General features: G+C 45.8%; 2 protein-coding genes across 2 annotated transcripts; one reads left to right on the top strand and one right to left on the bottom strand.

The window, feature by feature from the left end:
• Positions 1–18: 18 nt before the first annotated feature.
• BJ212DRAFT_1496522 (uncharacterized protein) lies at positions 19–830 on the top strand (the record flags this gene model as incomplete). The annotated part of the gene is made up of 5 exons (XM_041341536.1): positions 19–153; positions 214–321; positions 381–457; positions 516–576; positions 627–830. The coding sequence occupies 5 exons, from the start codon at positions 19–21 to the stop codon at positions 690–692; spliced, it is 447 nt and encodes a 148-aa protein (XP_041185942.1). The 3' UTR covers positions 693–830.
• Positions 831–24220: 23390 nt separating this feature from the next.
• On the bottom strand, positions 24221–24830 carry BJ212DRAFT_1305229 (uncharacterized protein; the record flags this gene model as incomplete). Its single annotated transcript, XM_041333735.1, has 3 exons — positions 24221–24346; positions 24377–24649; positions 24801–24830. 3 exons carry the CDS (start codon positions 24828–24830, stop codon positions 24221–24223), a joined length of 429 nt encoding a protein of 142 aa, XP_041185941.1.
• Between the last annotated feature and the right edge of the window lie 410 nt (positions 24831–25240).

The raw sequence follows: 25240 nt of genomic DNA, 5'->3' as shown, positions 1-25240 counted from the left end.
CGACCTACATCTTATACAATGTCTTTCACCAAAAATGGAGTGTATACTGTCAGAAATATCGGCAAAGACCTCATGCTCGATCTGAAGGACGACAGCACCGTTGAAGGCAACTCGATCCAAGGCTACACCAAAAATGGCACCGAGGCTCAAATGGTATCTATACGCGTTCGCACTCACTTTGTGATCGGTTCTCACACACATCACGTATGCTAGTGGATGATCAAGAAACAAACCGAGCCAAAGAACTCCGACAACACTTTCACCATTCAGACCTACAACAAGGGCTACAATGGCAATGGATTCTTCACCACTGTCAAGGAGGTATGCTGGATCGGCATTCATTCATTCATCTGCTTGTCGGTTGACGCGAACGTGGACAGGGTGTGAATGAACCAGTCGTTTATGACAGGTCCGCGTTTCTCGTCGAACTTGTTCAAGGCGTGAATGAGACTTATAGGTGAGAATCCGACGCCTCAGCGACATATTTTTGCTAGTTTAACGACTCGCGTGTACAGGATTAGTTTCACTCTCGGGAACCCAGACCTGGTGCTATCCCTTCCGGACGATGACAACTTAGTAAGTTGATGGTTTTTTTTTCAGAGCCTTTTGCTCATAGCGTTCACAAGGTGAAACTGGCGAATTTCAACTCAGCGGATGCCTACCAGCAGTGGGTACTCACCCCTGTCAACTAGGCACCGCCTTGCAGAGGCGTTCAAGGCTGAGCTATCGAAAGTGTTACCGCATATATGTACTGCGTCTTATCATGTCTGCTTCCGTCGTGTGTGTGTACGTTATCGATGAATAGGATTGTTTTGGTCTGGCTCTCTTAGGGAGATGAGTGGGTACTAGACGGCCGTCGGTGAATTGGTGCGCAGATCAAGCGTGGATCTCGTAAACAAGCAATGCCTACCATCCACTATGCATTATTGTTTCGCCTATTTACATTACGTGCCACTAGTATGTCTGAAGACAGTCATCCTCACGGTCACTGGTCTGAGCGGTCACGCTTGACTCTGATGCTGTGAATGAGCCATGTTGACATTCTCCTGCTCCATCGATTACAGGTCCTAATCGACGAAATTCGCACAAGCCCAAGAAGTGGGGAACATAAAAGTTCATGACATATACCGCACTTTCCTGCTGTTCAAAAACAATCGGATTGAAAGAAAGAATAGCAAATACGACTTGTCCAAGTGTAGTCAGGAGGGAAATAAAGTGTCGGGAACAGGCATCTATGACTACAGCTACAGCTACTCGCAATAGGTATATCTTCAATGAGACTGAGATGGAACCACATACGCCTTCCTGCCTCTCCGACCTCCAATCCCCTCCCAGTTCCTCACCAAAACCACCGCTTCCTCCTTCATCAACACCAACGCCTGCTCAATATCACCTTCCACAGTTTGCTCGGCACCAATCACCATCCTCACACAAAACACCCCATTCAGGTCCGTCTGGGTGATCGCAATATCGCTTCGTGCTGCAAGACGAGCGTAAAAAGCGCGGTTTAGAGCGTTTAGCTCGGATGCCCCAAGGTGAGGAAGGGACTTGGGCGCCATCCTGAAAACTGTCATCGCAAGGGACGGCTTCGTGACAACAGAAAATAGGTCAGATTCATATATGCACTGTGCGAACCTGGCGTTCAGCCTGATACACTTGTGAGACACCACCGCACGTCAGGATGAGTAGACGTGAATAAATAGATAAACATACATCAGTGATGTACTTTTGGAAGCCATTCACTCCGCGCGTACGAAGGGCAAACCAGAATTTGAGCGATCGGAATCGTCTGCCGAGGCCGAGATGCCAGTTGCGGTAATCGATAGCGGTGGCTATACACATCCATCAATATTGAAGCGACAACTCAACAGGAACAGAAACGCACCAGCATCCCCGTGTTTCGACCGCAAAAATTCAGGCGTAACGTCCAGCGCATCGGACAAATGCCTCCGGTGCCGCACCCACAAACAGGAGCCATCAACATGTATAAGACCCCACTGCGGAGTGTTTATAAGTCCAGACTGATGCTCACGAGGCAGAAATAAACTAACCTTGTGGAAATTAGTGCAGAAAGAATCTACATAGTTATTGATGGCGGGAAGTTGGTATGCCTCGCGATATTCGGGACACACGAATGCGACGCCTGCCCATGCAGCATCGACGTGCAGCCAAAGGAAAGGGTAATGTTTCGCTGCGCGTATAAATTAGTTTTAAGGAGTTTTGATAACATAATCAGCATACGCACCGACATCAGCAATCTCGTCGAGCCGATCGACAGCACCGGAAGATGTCGTCCCTACCGTACCGACTGCAGAACAAGCAAAATGAATTTCAAGACTGCGGTCCATTGCGAAGAACATACTCAAGATGAAAGGGTGAAACCCGGCTTTCACGTCCTCCTCCAATGCTACCTTAAGCGTGTCTCCACGCAACGCAAAGTCGTCCTGTGCTGTGACTTGCAGTGTGTGCACTTTGAGACCTAAGACAAGCGCAGCTTTCTTCCCAAGCGAGTGGGTTTGAGTGGTGATATAGAGCACGAGATCCTCCATCGCCACGTGAGGGTGTTCACGAATATATCGTGAACGAGCGGCAACCGTTGCGACCAACACAGAGTCAGATGCTGACGTCTAATGCACAGCGATCAATATAAATTAGTGATATAAAGGGATGAGAAACAGACCTGAATGACGCCGCCGCCGACCTCAGAGATATTGTAAAACGCCTTGTCAAGCCCGAGTATCTGTGCGGTCCAGTCCATGACCACGGCCTCAAGCTCTGTGCATGCTGGGCTCGCAGACCACTACAAAAAGTCACAAAAACGGCAGGAGGGTTGCGGTGGAGACGTACGTTGAATCCTGGGTTAGACGTGCTAGACGCGTACAATTCTGCAAGTATACCCTCAAACGTGCTTGACGTAGGGAAGTACGCAAAGAACGAGGGGTGCTGCCAGTGTGTCAGGCCTGTAAATCCAAATGAGATACGTAAATTCATGCAATAATAGGAGTCAAGTACCGGGAATGATGTGCTTCTGATAGTCGTCCGCGATGAGCTGGAAGTCCTCGCCTTCAGTGGGGGCAGAGGCTGCGTTCATAATGATGAGGAGGAAGCGCGAGGTACAATGAAAAATGCGCACATGGGAGCGCCTTTCTGAGGTATCCTGGCTCAACTTGGGATGAGACAGGCCTACCCCTTAAGGAACCATGATAGTCGCATATTCTATCGATTGCTTGATAGCCAGCTTTGCGGAATCTGGGGTACATCAGATATGACTAAGGCCAGGATCTGACACTCGCAGAACGTACTGTTCAACATCCATGACGATAACAAATTGTTGGTTAGATAGGAGTTGGCTTGGAGTGGAAGAAAAATGTACAGGTGATTGTGTGCAGTTCGAGCCCCCTGGTCGGTATGTCTTTATAGTCGGGGCGTCTTGTTGCGCTCGCGCAAATTGAATAACTGGGAACACGTGCCTCCAAAGGCAACAGTTCCGGTAGTTTGGAACACTGAAGCTGTACAAATTGCAATTACCTCCGGGAGTGAATAGATCCTTCGCAGAAGGCTCGCTCACGTATCATTGTATCAAGGGTCAGTTAATTTAGGGAGAGTGTGATCCGGGCTTCACGATCACGAAGAAGACGGGTTGAATCAAGCGCCCCGATAACAGCGGACTAGGATCAGAAACGCCGATCGAGGAATACTTGGCCAATACACATCCTTGACACGAGGGAAATCGGTGTTCTGGCTAAAGGCTGGTCATACCGTACAGTTGAGGGAGTTGTACAAACCTTGAGCTGAAGTTGAGCTAAACATTCACCCGAATTCATCAATTTGCTCCTAGAGACTAAGAGACTATGATGCTGTCATAAGTTGGGTTTCAACTGCTAAAAGTTTTCAGCCATTGTCCGAGTCGTGCTTGACGGCAACCTTGCGAAGAAGCGCGTGAACTGCATGATCGGGGTGCAAGGTGAATTGCGCCTGAACTAAATTCAAGGGTAAGATGTTGGTTTGGTAAAAAGAAAGAAAGAAATGTCCTTCAGGTTACGCTCGGGCTAGACCCTGTTAGTAACAGGATCTACATCACTGAAAACCTCATCGTGTGATATGCCGCTGTTCAAATTACAAGGCTGAATCATAATATTTACTACCGAGATACACGGCCAATCGAAAAAAGCATAGAATCTATGCCTAAAAATAGGGTTATAGCATTTATGTTGGTCCTATCTCCGCACAACAAATTTCGTAGCGCATATTACATATAATTATTCCCGACATATTTGTTAATCATAAGCTGACATAATGGCGATGGTTCCAGATCGTCACAGCGATGCTAGCAGGGTGTAAATCCATCGGCTGGTTTAGGGTGCACGTTATGTACGGAGACCTAGCACCGTAACTACAGTAGACTATGCCATAATGTATATGCCTTTAGTGTATATTTTCAATACTGTATCGAGTTTTCAATGGTCCCACTGTGGGACAGTGAGAAAATAGATCCATAATGTATATTTTATAATGTATTGACCTTGCATGCCTGTTATACATTATCAGATGGCACTTTTGGTGGTGGGGACCATTATCAGTGCCAGCTATTGTCCACATGTCATATGAAAACCTTATGTATGACATCAGGCCAACCAAGAAACCCACAAATCAGATTCACATGATGACTGCTGAGAAGTGCAAATCTCATGATGTCCCTCCACTTGATAATTGGCCAAAGCCAAAGAAGCCAAAGACAGTCAAATGGGTTTGACTTGAATGGTGAGGACATAGCCATTGTTGTTGCAGTCAGTTGAGAGATTGTGTTAAGAACCATGCTCAAAGGAGAGAGAGACTGACTCAGAGGGGCTTGGCCTCAGCTTGTATGCTATGCCCCTTACCTGAGCATGTGCCCTTCATTTCAGAGGAAGTCTGATGATGGCCCAATGAAGTCTGGAGGACTTCTGGAGGAGCATAGGAAATGTCCAGAGGAGTGTGGGAGAGTTCCAGAGGAATGCAGGAAGTGCTCAGGAGAGTTCCCACTACAAGGTAATACTTCTACAGGAAACAGGATGGAAGGGTAGGAGGTCTGGAGGACAAGATGTCCAAAGGTATGCAGGACAGGACATGGAGGTATGGAGGACAGGATGTCTGAGGGTTAGGATGATGGGACATCTGAAGGACAGGACATCCGGAAGGAATAGGGGCTACATCAGATGAAGTCTGATGTAGAAACAAACAGAGGTGGACTACCCTAAGGTAGAGTCAGAGGGACAGGAAGTGGACCAAAGTCCAGAGGGAGGGTAAGTGCCGGAAAGGCAAGACTCCAGTCTAGGGAAGCAATCCCTAGACTTGGGACAGAGACATAAGGGAAAAATCCAAAGGTCCAGAATTCTGGCCTAGGGAATCCATCCCTAGGCCTTATGTGTTATGAACTAGGATAGTTGCAGTGTCAACAGCTCGATAAGAGTGATGGTTGAGGTTGAATCAAGACCTTACAAATGTAAGGGTTGTAAGACAAAGCAAAGAGAGTGTCTCTGCTTTGAATATTGATCTTAGACAACTTAGGATTGGAGGTCCTAAGCAAAAGAGTATTCAGGTAAAAACCTAGTAAGATTAAAGTGAAGCACCACTAAGTACATCGTTGACTATATATAGGGAATCGTAGACGATTCAGGGCAGGCGTGAGTCAACCAATGAGTCAGAGATAAGAGATAAGAATGAGTCATGATGAGTCAGAGATGAGAGATAAGAATGAGTCATCTAACGATGGCAGCGGCGATCGTGATGTAATACAAAATGAGTCAGAGATAAGGATGAGTCATCTAGCGACAGCAGCAGCGATTGTGATGTAATACAGGATGAGTCAGAAGACGTAATACAAAGGAAAGGAAAATGAATAGGGGCAAATGCAGTTGTAACATTACCCCTTGTTTAGGGATGAAGTCACCGACTTCAGTTATCCTGGTTAGCCCAGTAGATAGGATTGGCATCATAATTTGAGTCCAACAAGTCGTCTTGTTCCTCAGTGATAGGGAGTGACCTGTCAGCTAACTCAGCGGCGTGATAAATGGCATCCTGCTCAATCTCCCAATGAGTGAGGGCTTCATAGAAGCCGGGGTCAGTCCAAACCAGTATGGAATGACCACTTCTCCTTTCAGGTCTTTACAAAAGACTGATAGATGTCTGGGTGCATACTCTTTGCAAACCCAACAGTAGTACACTGGGCAGTTCTTGTGATGGTGCCTGGCGGCATGACAATTGCGGCATATGACGTTATTGACTGTTGCCATTTTTACTGTGGTGATGGTAGTCGATTGTGCTGGGGGAGAAGGGGATCTAGATTGTCATTTATGATTTCTGTGTGGAGAGGCTGATGCGGTGCGCTTAGTGATGCGGGCGGATCTGTGCCTGATAGGGTATTGATGTGTAGTGGGTATGATGGGGGTAGGAGACGGAGAAGCTGGTACGTCAAGTACAGCAATAGGAGGGATATTATCATTCTGATGCTCAATGGTAACTGTTGGAGGGATTGGTGGTGGGACTGGAATAGCAATGTGTGGAGAGGGAGGGCGCACGACTGGGTCGAGAGCAATTCATTCTGTGATGATATGAATAGCTTCTCTGATAGCCTCCCTAGTATCATCAGGCAGCAAACGGATTGCAGTATTATGAATGTGTATATGAAGATGACGGAAGATGGTCTTGTGGCATTCATTGTCAAGAAGATTGGTGGTACGTTCAATGAGACTAGCGTCTCTGATGATTCAGATGATGAGTCCACTAGATATTGCTCCTCTTTCTCCTAAGAGGTGATCTATTTCTATGGCGTATTGTTGGGAAGTGATAGCGGATTCGAACAGGGCGCTGGTTTCCACTTGATCAATGATTGAGAAGTAGTCGGTGAGAATGGAGTCGTTGGTTAGGGTGGAGTCTGATGACGGTGGAGAAGCAATGGGGGAAGATGCATTGGTGATGAGGTTGGTGGCGGTAGCAGTCTGGTAATCGATAAGGGATGATGGGGCAGCGATGTTTTTGGATATGGCATTCATAGCAGTGGTGAGCTGTTAAGGTCGTACTCAAAGGGTAACTGGATCTGAAGGGCTTCAGCCTCAGCTCATGCGCTGTGCCCCTTACCTGAGTATTGCCCCTTATTTCAGGAAGGCAAGACTAGCGTATCCAGAAGGTCGGATGAGTAGCGTAATGGATCCGGATGACTTCCGGATGAGGGTTAAGTATTGTAAGGCTAATCTGGACAAGTCCAGACTAGAAACTAATGGTAGTGGACTGTTGGGGACAGAGGCAGATACGGATAGACTATAGGAATCAATCCTAAGTCTTGGAGGGTGACGAGAGTAGAGGTACTCAAGTCCAGAGGACAGGAATGAGTAGAACTAAGATGATATTTGAACTGAGGTACTACAGAGAGTTACAGCAGGTTATATACTATAGGTATCTAATGGAATGATCAATCAGCAGAGTCCGAGGCTATGTACAAAGCATGTGGATAGTCTATTGGTAAGTAGAAACGGATCACAAATCATGAAATGGAAATGAAACATAGGTAGCGGATAAGGAAGCAGGACAGATATACAGATAACCGAAATACCGGAGTTAGGGGGTTACTGAAAGGAGACGAGCGCTGGTTGTGGATTCAGATGAGTTGTGGACTGGACTGGATGAGTGGAACAGATTGGATGATGAGATGTTGGGGGGAGATAAGATGTGGATAGGATCGGAGATAAGATGTGGATCTGAGATGAGATAAGGGTCGGATCTGAGATCTGGATATGCAGATATGACAGTATCCCCCCTTTAGGGCTGATCCCTAGAGGCACAAGATCTGACGATCCGGACCGGACGATATGAGGGCAAGAATCAATGGAGAAGCTGATGGATGGAGTTTGTGAGTTCTGGTTTCCACAGATATATGGATGTCAAAGTGTCCTAGGTCTTCCTTCCTTTCCTCACTTTACCCACTCATACTAGCTTTGAATATCATGTCTGGCAACAAATCCAGTGGTCGAAAATCCGCTAGGGAGACCCTTGTGGAACTTCAGCACCAGATGGCACTTGTGGAGGCTGCAGCTCAGAGAGAGGAAGAGGAAGAGGAGCGGAAACGTCAGGAAGCGGAGTGGATGCGTCAGGAAGCGGAATGGAAACATGAGGAGGAGAGGAAGTGGATTGAGCAGTCTGAGCTCCAGGTAGCACAGGAAGAGGAGAGGCAGAGGGCTGAGGTGGCCAGGAGGGTGAGTGATGCTAACTCTATCAGATCCAGAACTGAGGGGTATGCTAGTCCCAGTCTGCTTCTATGTCTGGAGCTCAGGATACTCCCTGCACTCGTTGCATCAGTAAGAAGAAGACGTGCTCCTGGGAGGATGCCAAGTCTAATGCGCTGGTGAGATATTCCTTGCTGCGGACGTCTGGAACTGGGTGTACTGATATCCGGATAGATCAAGTCTTGCGATGTCTGCAGGATCGATAGGGTCTCCTGTCCTGGAAGTGCAGATAAGCCCAGGGAACCGAGGCGGAAGAGGCAGCACGCTGTGGTGACTCCATCTCCGAAATCCAAGGGTAAGAGACATCAGAGGAGCCCTACCCCTGAGGAACTGGAAGTGGAGGAAGCTTCCAATCCATGGACTGGAATAGAGACGGATGAGGGGAGTGTGGAGTATGATGACCAGGCCTGGGTTGCTGCTGCCAACAGCATAGTAGTGGAACTGGCCCGGACCAATGGGCTTCTCCAGGAGAGTATTGGAGCTGTGGAAGGGAGTAGGTTGGTGATGGAGCGGATGAACACTAACATGGAGGACTTCATCCAGCAGCAGAGGGACTTCCAGTCCATCCTCCTGGAGGGGATCCGGAATGGATTCTGGATTGTGGACGCCTCCACTCCGGATGATGCTGACAAGGATGTTGAGGAGGAGGCTGGAGGATCCAGAGGGGACATGGAGACTGATGGGTGAGGAGCTCTGGATTTCCGCTTCTGCCCCTAATGTACTTGTATCTGATTTTTGTACTCATTGTAATGCAATTGGACCGGGTTTGTCTGGATATGAAGAGTGAAATAACGAAACTAGATCCGACACGTTTCCAAGCTCCATGGCTAGTAACCAGGACATCTCTTCATCTGTCCCTTCATATCCAGACCACCAGACGAGGTAGAGAAGCTGACATTGTCATCTCCAGCAGTCCAACTTAGAGTCTAGGATTTCGGATATCTCATATTCTGGTTCTCCGTTGACTTCTATTGGAGGTGGGGGTGGTTGGATACGATTAGGGATGGTGTTCGGTACTGCGGGTTCTAGTTGGGAGACATGGAAGACCAGATGTACTGAATGCATGGAATCCGGGAGTCGGATGGTGAAGGAATGTGATCCAGGATGGGATATAATGTCAAAAGGACCTAAGTTCTTTTCTGAGAGCTTCTTGGAAGGGTGAGTGGAACAGAAGTACTTTGCTTTGACGAAGACTTGATCTCCAACCTTGAAGTCTGGGGCTGGTATCCGCCTTGCATCTGCAGGTCCTTGATAACATTCTTGTGTGTGGGTCATTTCTTCTTGGAGGAATTGGTGAAGCTCATTGAGGTCTATGGCATATTCCTGTGCACGGACAGAGGAAAGATCACGTTCTGGGTGGATGGATATGTTCAGATGGTATCCCTTGTTGGCGAAGAAGGGCGAGACTCCAGTGGTAGCACTCAGAGCATTGTTGTATGCAAATTCAGCCAAGGGGAGTAGTTCCAACCAGTTATCCTGCTGATAGTTACAGTAGATCCGGAGGTATTGTTCTAGGGTTTGGTTGGCATGCTCAGTTTGTCTGTCCCCTTCCGGATGATATCCGGATGTGAAGTGGAGGATCATATCTAATGCTTTTCCTAAGGACCAGAAGAAGTGGGATATGAACTCTGTTCCCCGGTCCAAGGTTACATGGGATGGAACACTGTGCTTGGAGAACACATGGAGTAGGAACAAGTGAGCGAGGTCCGGAGAGGTGATAGTGTCATGGGTTGGAACGAATATTGCTTGCTTGGATAGACAATCTATGATGATGAGGATGGCTGTGAAGCTGGAGGAGTCCGGAAGTTGCTCAATGAAATCCATGGGGATGGAGTTCCAAGGCTTTTCCAGAACAGGAAGTTGCTTGAGCAATCCATATGGCTTATGTCTCGGAACCTTGGCTTGGGCGCAAGTGGTGCATGATTTAACATAGTCTTTGACATAGGTGCGTATTCCAGGCCAGGTATATCCGCATCGGATGAGTTCTAGTGTCCGGTTCTGGCCAAAGTGTCCAGACAGGGGATGGTCATGGGTGTTCCGGAGGATGCAAAGTTGGAGGTCATTGGAATCAGGGACATATATACGATTGTCGCAATGGAGGAAACCACTATTGTCTGTGGTCCATCTGGGATCTGGAGGACCAGACATTCGAGCGGACGCGATAGGGTCATTAGGGAGAGTGGATAGGATATCGTTTCAGAGTTGGTCAACATCCATGAGTACAGCTGCTCAGAGCACCAGATATGCTAGGGTTGATGCTTGTAGGGATGAAGCTAACTGTTTGGACATGAACACCAGATGGAAGTTATGAGGGTTAACTTGAGCATAGTCCTTATCCCCCTCTTTGGGGTAGATGTCCCAGTGTCTAGTGAGGGAATCCGGTTTTGCTCCAAGTTTTCTGGGATGGAAACAGATGATGAGATTGAATTGGTGGAGGAACTCCAACCAACGTGCCTGACGGCAAGAGAGGAGTTTGGTGGTTGTGAAGTACTCAAGGTTCTTGTGGTCCGTGACAACATCAATAGGCTCGGACGAGCCTTCTAGGTAGTGTTGCCAGGTTCTGAAAGCTTCATATATGGCTAGGAGTTCCTTGTTGTGGGTATCATAATTGAGTTCTGGAGTGGACAGGGTTCCAGAATAGAACACTACTGGATGAAGCTCTGAGTCTGGACATACAATGGACAGTATGCCAGCGATAGCATAATCAGAGGCATCGGTTTCAATGACAATAGGAACATTCAGAATCCAGTGCATAAGCACCGGAGTGGAAGTGAAGGCTTTCTTGAGTGCAGCAAATGATTTCCGGCAATCCTCCGAAAAATCCCAGTTAACATTCTTGTGTGTAAGCCGGGTGAGTGGAGTGACAATGTCCGAGTAGTTGAAGATGAAATAACAATAGAAATTTGTGAATCCAAAGAAGGATTGAACATCCTTGACCTTCCGTGGCTCTGGCCAGTCAATGATAGCTTTGACTTTATCGGATGACATAGTAAGGCCTTCTGGAGACAGGAGGTAACCAAGGTATTCTACAGAATCAGAGTGGAACTCGCATTTCTCTGGTTTGGCATAGAGTTGATGCTTTCAGAGTCATCGAAGTACTTCTCGGACATGTTGCTTATGGGATGCAAGGTCATGGGAATAGATGAGGATGTTGTCCAGATACACCACAATGCATATGTCAAGCATATCAGCAAAGATGCTGTTGACAAAACGCTGGAAAGCCGCTGGAGCATTGGTGAGACCCTTGGGCATAACTAACCATTCATAGGAGCCATAGCATGTCTGGAACGCTGTCTTCCACTCATCTCTGGAAGAGATCCAGACAAGATGGTAAGCAGACTGGAGGTCGATCTTAGTATAAACTTTGGTGCAGCTCAGAGAGTCTAAGAGGTTGGCAATGAGGGGCAACAGATAGCAGTCTTTCTTGGTGATCTTGTTCAGGCCACGGAAATCCACACAAAGATGCAGGGAGCCATCCTTCTTCTTGACAAACAGGACAGGGTGTTAAGGTCATACTCAAAGGGTAACTAGATCTGAAGGGCTTTGGCCTCAGCTTGTGTGCTGTGCCCCTTACCCAAGTATTGCCCCTTACTTCAGGAAGGCAAGACTAGCGTGTCTGGAAGGTCGGACAAGTAGCATAATGGATCTGGATGACTTCTGGATGAGGGATAAGTATTGTAAGGCTAATCTGGACAAGTCCAGACTAGAAACTAACAGTAATGGACTGTCGGGGACAGAGGCAGATACAGATAGACTATAGGAATCAATCCTAAGTCTCAGAGGGTGACAAGAGTAGAGGTACTCAAGTCCGGAGGACAGGAATGAGTAGAACTAAGATGATATTCAAACTGAGGTACTACAGAAAGTTACAGGAGGTTATATACTATAGGTATCTAATGGAATGATCAATCAGCAGAGTCCGGGGCTATGTACAAAGCATGTGGATAGTCTATTGGTAAGTAGAAACAGATCACAAATCATGAAACGGAAATGAAACATAGGTAGCAGATAAGGGAGCAGGATGGATATACAGATAACCGAAATACCGGAGTTAGGGGGTTACCGAAAAGAGACGAGCGCTGGTTATGGATTTGGATGAGTTGTGGACCAGACTGGACAAGTGGACAGATTGAATGACAAGATGTTGGAGGGGGATAAGATGTGGATAGCATCGGAGATAAGATGTGGATCTGAGAAGAGATAAGGGTCAGATCTGAGATCCAGATATGTGGATATGACACAGGGGCTCTGTGCAAGGAGGAGGAGGAGTGGAGGAGTCCAGATGAGATATTTTCATCCAGGAACTTCTGGAGAGCTTCAAGCTCAACTGGAGAAAGGGAATATATGGTGCCTAGGGGTGGAGTACCTTCCTCTAAGTTGATCTTTAGGTTGTAAGGCCTATGAGGAGGAAATTGGCTAGCTTTTCCCTTGTCAAAGACATCTGCATATTCATGATACTCTGGAAGGATTGCAGATAGATCCGGAGCATTGGACAAAGTGGATACAGAATGGATTTTGGCACCGGAAGGACATAGAAAGATGCTGAACTGCTTGGAGCCTTCTAACTTGCAAGCCCAGCAAAAGGCAACTGCGTTGATTAGAGAAATGTTAGGCTCGGAGGTATCAGCGGAGGTGTCTGGAGTAGTCAGAGGGGTAGTTTCCACTGGAGGTGGTGGAGGTGATATCAGAGGGGTCAATGGCATTCCATGAGATGAAGTCTGGAACTCGATGCTGTGTGAAACCCAGTCAATCAATGGATTGTGTCGGGTAAGCCAGCTATATCCAAGGACAATAAGACAGGATGAATCCAAAGGAGTTACATAGAACATATCGGAGGTGACTACACTGGATGAGAAATGGATGGGCAGATCTATAGCTTCAGAAATGGTTGCATTACAAGTACCATCAAACAAACAGAGCAGAATCAGAGGAATTGCATAGGTAGGTAGATTATATTTATGGACAAAGCCGGATTCTATGAAGAAATGGGAGGAACCACAATCTACAAGAGCTGGAAAGTTGGAAATATTGGAATATGTAGGAATGGAAACATATGGACAGAGAAAGTTTGGATCAGACAAAGATACAGCATTGAGTCGCAGCTCCATTGCACAGGTTGAGTCAATGCGACCCTCATCCCATGCGGAGTCAGGAGGGTCATGGATTATTTTTTTGCCTCATCCAAGGCATCCAGTTTGGTTTCCAGATCGACTGTAGCTGTGTGACCTTTGGTAGCATGCAAATTCAACTTTGTGCAGTCCTGAGCAGTATGCCCAGGTCCACCACAGAACAGACAGAGCTTCCTGTCCAGCCTTCGCTGACACTCTTTGGATGTAAGCTTTCCATCCTTACCCAACTTGTTGTTAAGGTCCGGAGCTTTAGAAGCAGAGGTAGTGGACGAAGTTGTCTTTCCAGATTTGTTATTTCCAGAGGAGGTGCTTCCAGATCTGGATACATTGGCATTGGTCCATTCAGAAGACTTGGCAGGAGGATTGGGTGTGGAGGATTTGGTTTTGTGGGAGATCTCTCCCTTGCATTCCCAATAGCGGGCATCAATGGTTTGCACAAGGGTCTTGTATTCCAAGAGTGTGCCAGGTTTTCCCATGCAACTGATTTCATCCTTGATACAAGCAGGAAGTCCATTATAGAATTGTCAGTGTAGGGCTCCATCACCCCATCTGCGGACCTGAGAGGCAAGTCATTGGAATTCTACAATGTACTTGTTGATGCGCTGTCTGTTGCGCATATTGAGTTGTTCGAGCTGCATTTCTGCATCTCCAGAGGGGTCGTGAGGTCCAAAATTGGTCTGGAGTTCAAGCATGAACTTGGAATAGTCATCCATCCAGTCCGGATGATCAGTTTGTTTGTCAGAAAGGAGGTCAGGTTTGAACCATTCAAGGGCCATTCCTTTGAGATAGGATTGGGTGAAATTGACTTTAGACCTTCCAGTACAGAAAGCATTGGGTTTGCTCTGGAAGTTGAGCTCGCACTGGACAAAGAATGCATGAAGTTTCTGGGGCTTGGTGCCATCAAAGACATCCAGCTCCTGGACCTTGACTTTAGGATCTTCGTGGAGGGTGGTGCAACGATTGTTTCAGGCGAGATTGTTGATACCTCTGGATAGGAGTACCATAATGCGATCCTGTGGACCCAGGCCATTGTCTCTATCATCATCATCTGGATCATCATCCAGATTTCTACTGTTACCATCCAGCAGGTTTCTGCCAGGGGTATCATGATCAATGTCATCGTCATCCAGATCTCTTTGGCCCAGAGGGGCTAGGGCTGGAGTCCATGTAGGGGTCTCTGGATGCTGACGACTCAGAAGCTCCGAGATGCTTCTGGCAGTAGTGCGCTGGCTAACATGATGCTGTGAGAAGCTATTGAAGGTTATGATGATAGGAGTGGAATCATGGCGGGTGGATACTAATCCAGCCACTTGGAGAGTGTTTGCAGTTTTGGTTGGAGCCATAGGAAGTGTAAGTATACTTGGTAAGGTGTGAGTTCAAATATACTGTTAAGGTCATACTCAAGGGATAACTGGATCTGAAGGGCTTCAGCCTCAGCTCATGTGCTGTGCCCCTTACCTGAGTATTGCCCCTTATTTCAGGAAGGCAAGACTAACACATCCAGAAAGTCAGACGAGTAGTGTAGCAGATCTGGATGACTTCTGGATGAAGGATAAGTATCATAGGGCTAATCTGGATGAGTCCAGACTAGAAACTAACAGTAATGGACTGTCAGAGACAGAGGCAGATATGGACAGACTATAGGAATCAATCCTAAGTCTCGGAGGGTGACAAGAATAGAGATACTCAAGTCTGGAGGACAGGAATGAGTAGAACTAAGATGATATTTGAACTGAGGTACTACAGAAAGTTACAGCAGGTTATATACTATAGGTATCTAATGGAATGATCAATCAGCAGAGTCTGAGGCTATGTACAAAGCATGTGGATAGTCTATTGGTAAGTAGAAATGGATCACAAATAATGAAACAGAAATGAAACATAGGTAACAGGTCAGGGAGCAGGATGGATATACAGATAGCCGAAATACCAGAGTTAGGGGGTTACTGAAAAGAGAATGAGTGCTGGTTGTGGATTCGGATGAATTGTGGACCAGACTGGACGAGTGGACAGGATGGATGACAAGATGGTGGAGGGAGATAAGATGTGGATAGGATCGGAGATAAGATGTGGATCAGATCTGAGATCTGGATATGTGGATATGTGTTAAGGTCACATGCTCAAAGGGGGTCAGATCACAAGGGCTTGGCATCAGCTTGTACACTGTGCCCCTTTCCCGAGTATGTGCCCTTAATTTCCAGGGGCTAGAACAGTTGTCTGGAGTTTCTGGGATTTGACTAGGGTGGATAACGGATGTCCGGATCTGAAATGTGAGATAAATCTGATGGACATCTGGATGTTACTTGGACAAGTGGATAAGACTAATCTGGATGAAGTCCAGACTAGAAACTAACAGGGGATAGACTACCCTAAGGTAGAGCTGGAGATATAGTCTAGGATACAATCCTAAGACTTGGAATATGACAAGAGACTTGGCTCAAGTCTGGAGGACACAGGAATGAGCAGGAACTAAGATGATATTCCAACTAAAGTATTTCTGAGAGTTACAGGAGGTTTATATACTGTAGGTATCATGTAGGAATCAGTCAGCAAACACAAAGGCTATGTATGAAGCATATGCAAAGTCTATTAGTAAGTAGGATGGATCACCAATAATGCATATTGGAAATGAAATGTATGTAACGGATCAATAATCAGAAGGGAAACATAGTTAACTGGAGTCCAGAGACAGGGGAAGTCTAAATGGGGTTGGGCGCTGATATAGAGTTTGGATTCTGGAAGGAAGATAAAGATAGATCAGATCATTGGAGATCCATCCAGAGAAGTGGATTTAGAGTTGAGAGTCCAGAATGGCATATGACAATATGACAGTCTTGTATGTTCCCATTATTGTCTTTTGCCTGTCTTATATGTTCTTGTTACACCATTTACCATTGTAATACTGAATCTTTATTCATTTTCCTTTGTACTTACAAAACCCATTGATCTCATGAGCCAGCACCTTACATCTTTTGTTACAAGTCTCAGATACTTATTCACTCGCACAAGAGCATGTGAGCTATTTAGTTAGCTACAGATTCAGACTAACACCTCAGACATTTGCCTTTGCATGCACAACCAAGGTGAGATACCTATATTTTCACTTATTTATCATTACCTACTTGGAGCAGAGTATCTGATTGTTACAGATCCACACAAGGCTGTTATAACTTTCACAGGAGGTGCTCACATGTCTTCAAGTGCCTGGGGAAGAATTGCAAACAGCATGTTTGGCACTACCTTGACAAGAGCAATGCAAAATCAACAAGCAACATGACAAAGCACATTAAGAGTTGTTGGGGTGCCTGCATATGAAGCTGTACAAGAAGCAAAGACTGCACAGTCAGCACATACAACTGTAGTGGAAGGCATACTCAAAACAGGTTCAATCACAACTGCATTTGAAAGAAAAGGGAAAGGCAAGGTGACTTACTCACACAAACAACACACCAAGACTGAAATGAAGTGAGTGGACAACAATCCATGTCATAAAAACATGCTTACAATGCACACAAGGGCTGAGTTTGTGTGCTAGGTTGCAGAGAGCTTGCACCCATTCAAAATGGTCAATGATCGAGGTTTCTGATCTTTGATGAAAATGGGATGCTGTCATATGCCATTCTGGACTCTCAACTCTAAATCCACTTCTCTGGATGGATCTCCAATGATCTGATCTATCTTTATCTTCCTTCCAGAATCCAAACTCTATATCAGCGCCCAACCCCATTTAGACTTCCCCTGTCTCTGGACTCCAGTTAACTATGTTTCCCTTCTGATTATTGATCCGTTACATACATTTCATTTCCAATATGCATTATTGGTGATCCATCCTACTTACTAATAGACTTTGCATATGCTTCATACATAGCCTTTGTGTTTGCTGACTGATTCCTACATGATACCTACAGTATATAAACCTCCTGTAACTCTCAGAAATACTTTAGTTGGAATATCATCTTAGTTCCTGCTCATTCCTGTGTCCTCCAGACTTGAGCCAAGTCTCTTGTCATATTCCAAGTCTTAGGATTGTATCCTAGACTATATCTCCAGCTCTACCTTAGGGTAGTCTATCCCCTGTTAGTTTCTAGTCTGGACTTCATCCAGATTAGTCTTATCCACTTGTCCAAGTAACATCCAGATGTCCATCAGATTTATCTCACATTTCAGATCCGGACATCCGTTATCCACCCTAGTCAAATCCCAGAAACTCCAGACAACTGTTCTAGCCCCTGGAAATTAAGGGCACATACTCGGGAAAGGGGCACAGTGTACAAGCTGATGCCAAGCCCTTGTGATCTGACCCCCTTTGAGCATGTGACCTTAACACATATCCACATATCCAGATCTCAGATCTGATCCACATCTTATCTCCGATCCTATCCACATCTTATCTCCCTCTAACATCTCATCATCCAATCTGCCACTCATCCAGTCCAGTCCACAATTCATCCGAATCCACAACCAGCACTCATCTCCTTTCAGTAATCCCCTAACTCTGGTATTTTGGTTATCTGTATATCTGTCCTACTCACTGATCTGTTACCTATGCTTCATTTCTGTTTCATTATTTGTGATCCATTTCTACTTACCAATAGACTATCCATATGCTTCATACATAGCCTCAGACCCTGCTTATTGATCATTCCATTAGATACCTATAGTATATAACCTGCTGTAACTCTCTGTAGTACCTCAGTTCAAATATCATCTTAGTTCTACTCATTCCTGTCCTCCAGACTTGAGTATCTCTATTCTTGTCACCCTCTGAGACTTAGGATTGATTCCTATAGTCTATCCATATCCACCTCTGTCTATGACAGTCCACTACTGTTAGTTTCTAGTCTGGACTCATCTGTATTAGCCCTATGATACTTATCCTGCATCTGGAAGTCATCTAGATCCACTATGCTACTTGTCCAACCCTCCGGACGTGTTAGTCTTGCCCTTCTGAAATAAGGGGCAATACTCAGGTAAGGGGCACAGCACACGAGCTGAGGCAGAAGCCCTTAGGATCCATTAGCCCTTGAGTATGACCTTAACAGAGACAGACAATGAACACTTCTCAGCTGTGGCATGCTTGCTGTTCCAACACTCCCCCTCAAGGCAAATGCAGGCCAAGTTCTACAGTGAAATGTTTGACTTTGGGTGATGGCAATGCCTTAGTCAGGGTATCAGCGACCATATCTGTGGTAGGGCAATAGACGAGGCGCAATTTGCCATTTTCAATAATCCAATGGATGAAATGAAAATGGATGTCAATATGCTTGGTTTGAGCATGGTATTGGTGGTCTTTGGTTAAGGTGATGGCTGACTGGTTATCAGAGAAGAGTGTGATGGGGTCTGTGAATGGAGTGAAGATCTAACCAATGAAGGAATGCAGCCACAATGCTTCCTTTGCCACATGTGTTGCAGCTACATATTCACTCTCTGTCATTTAGATGACCATGAAACAGCGCCACCATCGATCAGGAAAGCATACCCAGATATTGCTCGCTTGCTTTCCTCCATACTCCTGTTGGTGTCTGCATATCCTACTAGCTCCTTTTCTATCCCACCATAGGTGGGCTTCAAGCTCTTCATACCTATGAGGTAATGGTAAATTCTTTGCACTGCATCCCAGTGTGCTTCTCCAGGATTGCTTGAGAAATGAAATACCATGGTTACAGTGTAAAAGATGTCAGGATGAGTTCTGAGAGATGCATACATGAGCGATCCAACAGCTTTGCAATAAGGGATGTGGTGCATAGCAGTGTACTCTGTGCTGGTAGATGGTGATTGGCCTGAGTGGAGTTTTGTGCTGGGTTCCATGGGGTTTAAAACTGGTTTCAGTTCTTCAAAGTTGAAACACCTTATAATGGATTCTAGGTAAGATTTTTGTGATAGGCAAAGCATGCAATTCTCACAGTTATGAGTAACCTCAATTCCTAATAGCCAGTGTAGTTCCCCTAGATCAGTGACCTCAACATAGGTCCATATCTTGTCCTTGAGCTGTTTAATAAGGTCCATTGATGTAGCTGTGAGGGTGCAGTCATCAACATGGACTACAATGATGGTGAGCTCATCAGGTACAGTGCATGAGAAAAACACAGCTTGGTTGACATTGCATTGTGTGAGTCCAATCTTTTCCACTAAAATCTCAACTAGCTTCTGATACCATCTTCTTCCACTCTGCTTTAGTCCATACAAAGTCTTTCATAATTTGCAGACCTTGGTCAGTTGCACTTTCAACTCAAAACCCAGGGGTTGGTGCATATATATCACTTCCTCTCTACTGAGTTCTCCATTCAGATAGGCCCCTTTTATGTCAATTTGGTGAAGTTCCAGGTCTAATCGTGCTGCAAGGGCTAGAGTCATTCGAATGGAGGAGAGATTGGCTACAGGTGCATAAGTGTCAAAATAATCCACCCCAGGGACTTGTGAATATCCCTGTGCAACTAATTGAGCTTTGTAGTGGACAATATTTCCAGTGACATCTTTCTTTGCCTGGAAAACCCACTTGGAACCAACAAGATTTGCACCATTTGGAAGGTCTGCAAGTTCCCATGTGCCTGCAGTCTGGAGGGCAGCCAGTTCTTCAAGGATGCCAGCTTCCCATTGCAGCCAGTCAGGGCACCATTTGGCTTCAGCTAATGAGGTAGGTTCAAGTGCTTCTGCTTCAGCCATGAATTGAACTAAGGATAAGACAAGCTCAGCTGGATCATCATCCTCAAGCAGAGACATTAGCTGCTTGGCTGCATTCTCCCCCTCAATTCCTGCTTCCTCAACAACTTGGTGTAAGGTGTGTGGTAGCTGAACACCTCTTGGTATGGTGCCATTTCCCTCAATAATGTCAAGTACTCACTGACTTGGCTTCCTGACTCTTCTAGCAACCATTTTGAGTGTCGGCAAGGTCAAAAGGACAGGGATTTTTGAAGGGATCGGATGGACTTTGGGAGTTTCTGGCATTGTTTTTGGCTTGTTAAGCATCACTGCAGGGGTCTGTGCAGGAGGTGAGTAAGTCTGTGTCATTATCATCGCATTAGGAATTAAGTCTTCCTCCCCCTTGCAAGGGAACAACACACTATCTGCAGTGTCCCAGTAGACATTGCATTCAACTGTGACTCTGTGTTTCACAGGCCAGAATACTCAGCACCTGTTCTTGCTAGCATCATCTATGCCCACCCATCATCCTTCCTCTACTTGACCTCCAAGCTTGTCACCATCCTTGATGCATACCCATACTCTCGAGCCCCAGGGTCTCACTCGTTGTAGATCCAGCTTTGTTCCAGTGGCTGCTCAAGGGGCATACCACCATCTAGGGCTTGTGTTGGTGTGTGGTTCTTTAACCATACTGCATGCCTTACAGCCTCTCCCCAAAGGGTGTGTGGTAAGCCACTTTCATGGAGCATAGCTTGTACCTTCTCTACCAGTGTGCAGTTAATCCATTCAGCAACACTGTTATGTTGTGGCATATCATGGACAGTGAGTTTTTGCTTCATTCCTGCAGCTTTGAGATGAATGCTGAAGGTTTTACCCAGGTACTCCCCTCCCTGGTCAGAGTGTAGTGCCTTGACCTTTGCATTGTGCTGGGTCTCACACCATGCCTCAAACTCTTTGTAGGCATTGAAAGTGTCACTTTTTCAGCAGAGGAGGTGCAGGTAAGTAAGGCAAGTTTTATCGTCTGTAAAGCTGATATAGTACATGCAACCTCCAAGGGTGGCAACAGGTGTGGGTCCCCAGAGGTCGCTATGAACCCCTTCAGCAAACTTGCTCACTTGCTCCCCTTCACAAACTTTCTTGACAGGCTTTTGTGTGGCTTTGGCATAGACACATGATTTGCAGAAGGTAGGTTCTCCTGACGATAGGTCAACTTTGATACCAGACACTAACCCATTTTCAGCAAGTCTTCAAGCAGCACTGGGTGCGATGTGCCCCCTGTGCCTATGGAGTTCCATCACAGTAACTGTTTCTATTGCAGCATGTATGCTTCCACTGCTCTCATCATGTACTACACAGTATAACCCCTTGGATGTCTTTGGAATCTGCCTGATGACTTCTTTGGTGGGGTCTTGAAGGATACATTTTCCATCCATGAAGGTTGCTGAATAGCTGAGCTTGTCAAGGCATCCGATAGAGACAAGCATATATCCCACTTCAGGTGAGGAAAGAACTTCAGTGAGGCAAAGTTTGGACACATCGACACCATTCAGTACTTCTATAATCATCTCACCAATTCCTACAGCATTAAACAACTGTTTGTTTGCAGCTGTGGATGATTTTGGAGGAATGGTGGAGAGAGTGTCAAAGTTCCCTTTGAATGGGGAGATATGGTGCATAGAGCTGGAGTCATATAGTTCAACAATGGGTCCATCACCTTTGGCCTTGGGACTGACTTCAGCAGCTACTTTGCCATCAGTCTCGGCTTGCTCATTGTCACTGAAACTTCCAATAGGAGTCCAGTTGGGATTGTCTAAGGAGGCAGCATCTTCTCCTACTTCAGAGAAATGATCATCATCTTCTGACATAGCACTGAGGAGGGGATTGTTATTGTAGGAGGTTTCAGATAGGGTGAGCAAGTCTGGTACTGAGTTCTCAGTCTCAAAATCTGACAGTTCATCAATAGCAAAGATGCTGTCACTCTCAGAATCAGAGTCAGCAGCTGCATGGGCAGACCCTTGTGTGGTGCGGTTGGTTCCTGCAGACTGACTTTTGTCTGGTTCAGGGCACTTCACCTTGAAGTGCTCTTGCAAACCACAGTTCCAGCAAGGTGGGCAGGGTCTGTTAGCCCCACCTTGTCCTCCATGATGTGAGCCTCTGTAACCTCCCCTGTTTCCGCATCCATGGGAGGACGAGTCTGTGGCTGCCATGGCCTCATCAGTGCCATGTGTTTTGGCACCATTGGTTTGTGTCATGCAGGTGTCCTTTCTGTTGCAACATTCAGACTCTTCAATGATCAATGAGATCAGGATGTCAGGGTCAATAGTTTGGGTGGGACTGTAGAGTCAGGCTATGGCAAGTTGTCTGGAGGCAAAAGCAGCCAAATGGTTAGGAAGGGACTGGATTATAGTTGACCAGTAATCTTTTTCTTCTATCTGGACTCCTACTGCTGACAATTCATCACGCTTGGCATGAAGCTCATCAAAGAACATGTGCACATCTCCTCCACCTGGACACTTCGACTCTAAAAACTTGGTACAGAGGTCAGTCTGCACATAAGCACCCTTCTCAGTGTATTCACGCACAATCTCCTTCCACATTGTGACAACATCAGACAAGTTCCACACATGTAACACAGTAGAATCAGGGATACACTGGGTAAGCAAGTGTTTTGCAAGGTTTTTGTGTTTCTGCCACTGAGTGAGTGCTATGGGGTCAGGAGGAGATATGGTGGTCATTCCCCCAGACATCATGGATGGTCTGACAGGCCTTGGATTAGTTCCATCAAATTGTTTCCATAAGTCCTTTGCTTCAACAGTGATCTGGAAGCACAGCGAGAATATCACCCAGTTGGTGCCTTTGATATTGAGTTTAGGCACATTTGTAGGCAGGGTATCCATGGTGATGGGCACAGTAGTAGACATTGTGTATAGCAGCTTTTGGCAATTGAAATGTGTGAGATGTTGAGCTCCTTCAGAACTCAGGGCTCATAACCTGTGAAAGTTATAACAGCCTCGCGTGGATCTGTAACAATCAGATACTCTCAGTTGTGCATGCAAAGGCAAACGTCTGAGGTGTTAGTCCAAATCTGTAGCTAACTAAATAGCTCACATGCTCTTGTGCGAGTGAATAAGTATCTGAGACTTGTAACAAAAGACGTAAGGCGCTGGCCCATGAGATCAATGGATTCTGTAAGTACAAAGGAAAACAAATAAAGATTCAGTATTATAATGGTAAATGGTGTAACAAGAACATATAAGACAGGCAAAAGACAATAATGGGAACATACAAGATGGACAATGAACACTTCTCAGCTGCAGCATGCTTGCCATTCCAACACCTTGTCATATCTGCATATCCAGGATCTCAGATCCGACCCTTATCTCTTCTCAGATCCACATCTTATCTCCAATCCTATCTGCATCTTATCTCCCTCCAACATCTCATCATTCAACCTGTCTACTTGTCTGGTCTGGTCCACAACTCATCCGAATCCACAACCAGTGCTTGTCCCCTTTCAGTAACCCCCTAACTCCGGTATTTCGGTTATCTGTATATCCATCCTGCTCCCTTATCCACTACCTATGTTTCATTTCCGTTTCATGATTTGTGATCCATTTCTACTTACCAATAGACTATCCACATGCTTCATACATAGCCTCGGACTCTGCTGATTGATCATTCCATTAGATACCTATAGTATATAACCTCCTGTAACTTTCTGTAGTACCTGAGTTCAAATATCATCTTAGTTCTACTCATTCCTGTCCTCTGGACTTGAGTATCTCTACTCTTGTCACCCTCCGAGACTTGGGATTGATTCCTATAGTCTATCCATATCCACCTCTGTCTCCGACAGTCCACTACCATTAGTTTCTAGTCTGGACTCATCCAGATTAGCCCTACGATACTTATCCCTCATCCGGAAGTCATCCGGATCCATTACGCTACTTGTCCGACCTTCCGGACGCATTAGTCCTGCCTTCCTGAAATAAGGGGCAATACTCAGGTAAGGGGCACAGCACACAAGCTGAGGCCAAAGCCCTTCAGATCCAGTTATCCTTTGAATACGACCTTAACACACCTCCCATCAGTGTATTCAATATTTGGTGCTGGCTCAAAGAAGGCATATACTGGTGATGTCCATCCTTTCTGTAGTTGCGCTGATGGAAATGAAGGCTTATTAACATAATGATATTATACAGGGATAAATGACTTGCTGAGCTCGTCATCTGATGCCTCAGCATCTGATATGTCTGCTTCAGTACTTGTGTTGGATGATGAGTCAACAATGATAGCATTGGAAGAGGTATTGTCCTCCTCCTCTGTTTGTACAGCAGCTCATCAGCTCACAGTGTGAGAAGTGGGGTTTGTAGCGACTGATTCTTCAGATGTCGAAGGATTGTTCTTCAATGCTGAAGGTTTTTTCTTTTGTTTTTTGCCCTGCGAAAGTTCTTGGCTACTTGCACTAATCTTCCATTTCAGCTTTTGGCCACCCTCTGCAAGAGCCTGTGCTGCCTTTTCTGTCAGTTTTGTAACACGCTTGCTGAACATTGTGGTGGATGGAGATATGGTGGGCTTCTCAAAGTTGAACTTCGAAATCTGTGAGAGCTTTGTTTGTAGTGACTGAAATAAGGTTATCTTGATGCTGTATAGTTTTAATATATGTACCATGTGCAAAACCACCATTTTTGGTGTGATGGGTATGGTACCTTGCTTGATGGGTGGGGGGTACCCAGTGTGTCTACCTGCACCCATACCCATGAGGTACCCTTACCTGTGACCCAGGTGGGTTACCCCTACCCATGCCAATCCCTATATGCTTGTATCACTACTTACTTGCACCTGCCCTAAACCTTCCATAGTTGTTCCCTATAAATACATGACTCTTACCACTGTAGTTCTTTACTTTAATCTTACTAGGTTTTACCTGGAACTTCCTTCACTTAGGACCACCAATCCTAAGTTGTCTGAATCATACTTTAAGTCAGAGGCACTCCCTCTGTCTTAGCTTACCTCGAATGTTTGGCTTATCACTGAACATAGATTCTCAGCAGAGGTCCTGACTCTTATCAAGGCATCTGTCATTAGAACTATCCTAGTTCATAACACAATACTCCTGCTGATGCACCTTATTGCCTTAACAGATTAAATTGTTCCCTAGGGCTAACACAGTGATCACAACAACTATCTGCAATTGAGATGACACAATTGTGC

This window comes from Suillus subaureus, assembly GCF_016647635.1.
Source record: "Suillus subaureus strain MN1 chromosome Unknown BJ212scaffold_109, whole genome shotgun sequence".
NCBI classification, from domain to species: Eukaryota; Fungi; Basidiomycota; class Agaricomycetes; order Boletales; family Suillaceae; genus Suillus; species Suillus subaureus.
The sequence above is the reverse complement of the archived record's forward strand: the minus strand, read 5'-3'. Positions and strand labels throughout refer to the sequence as shown.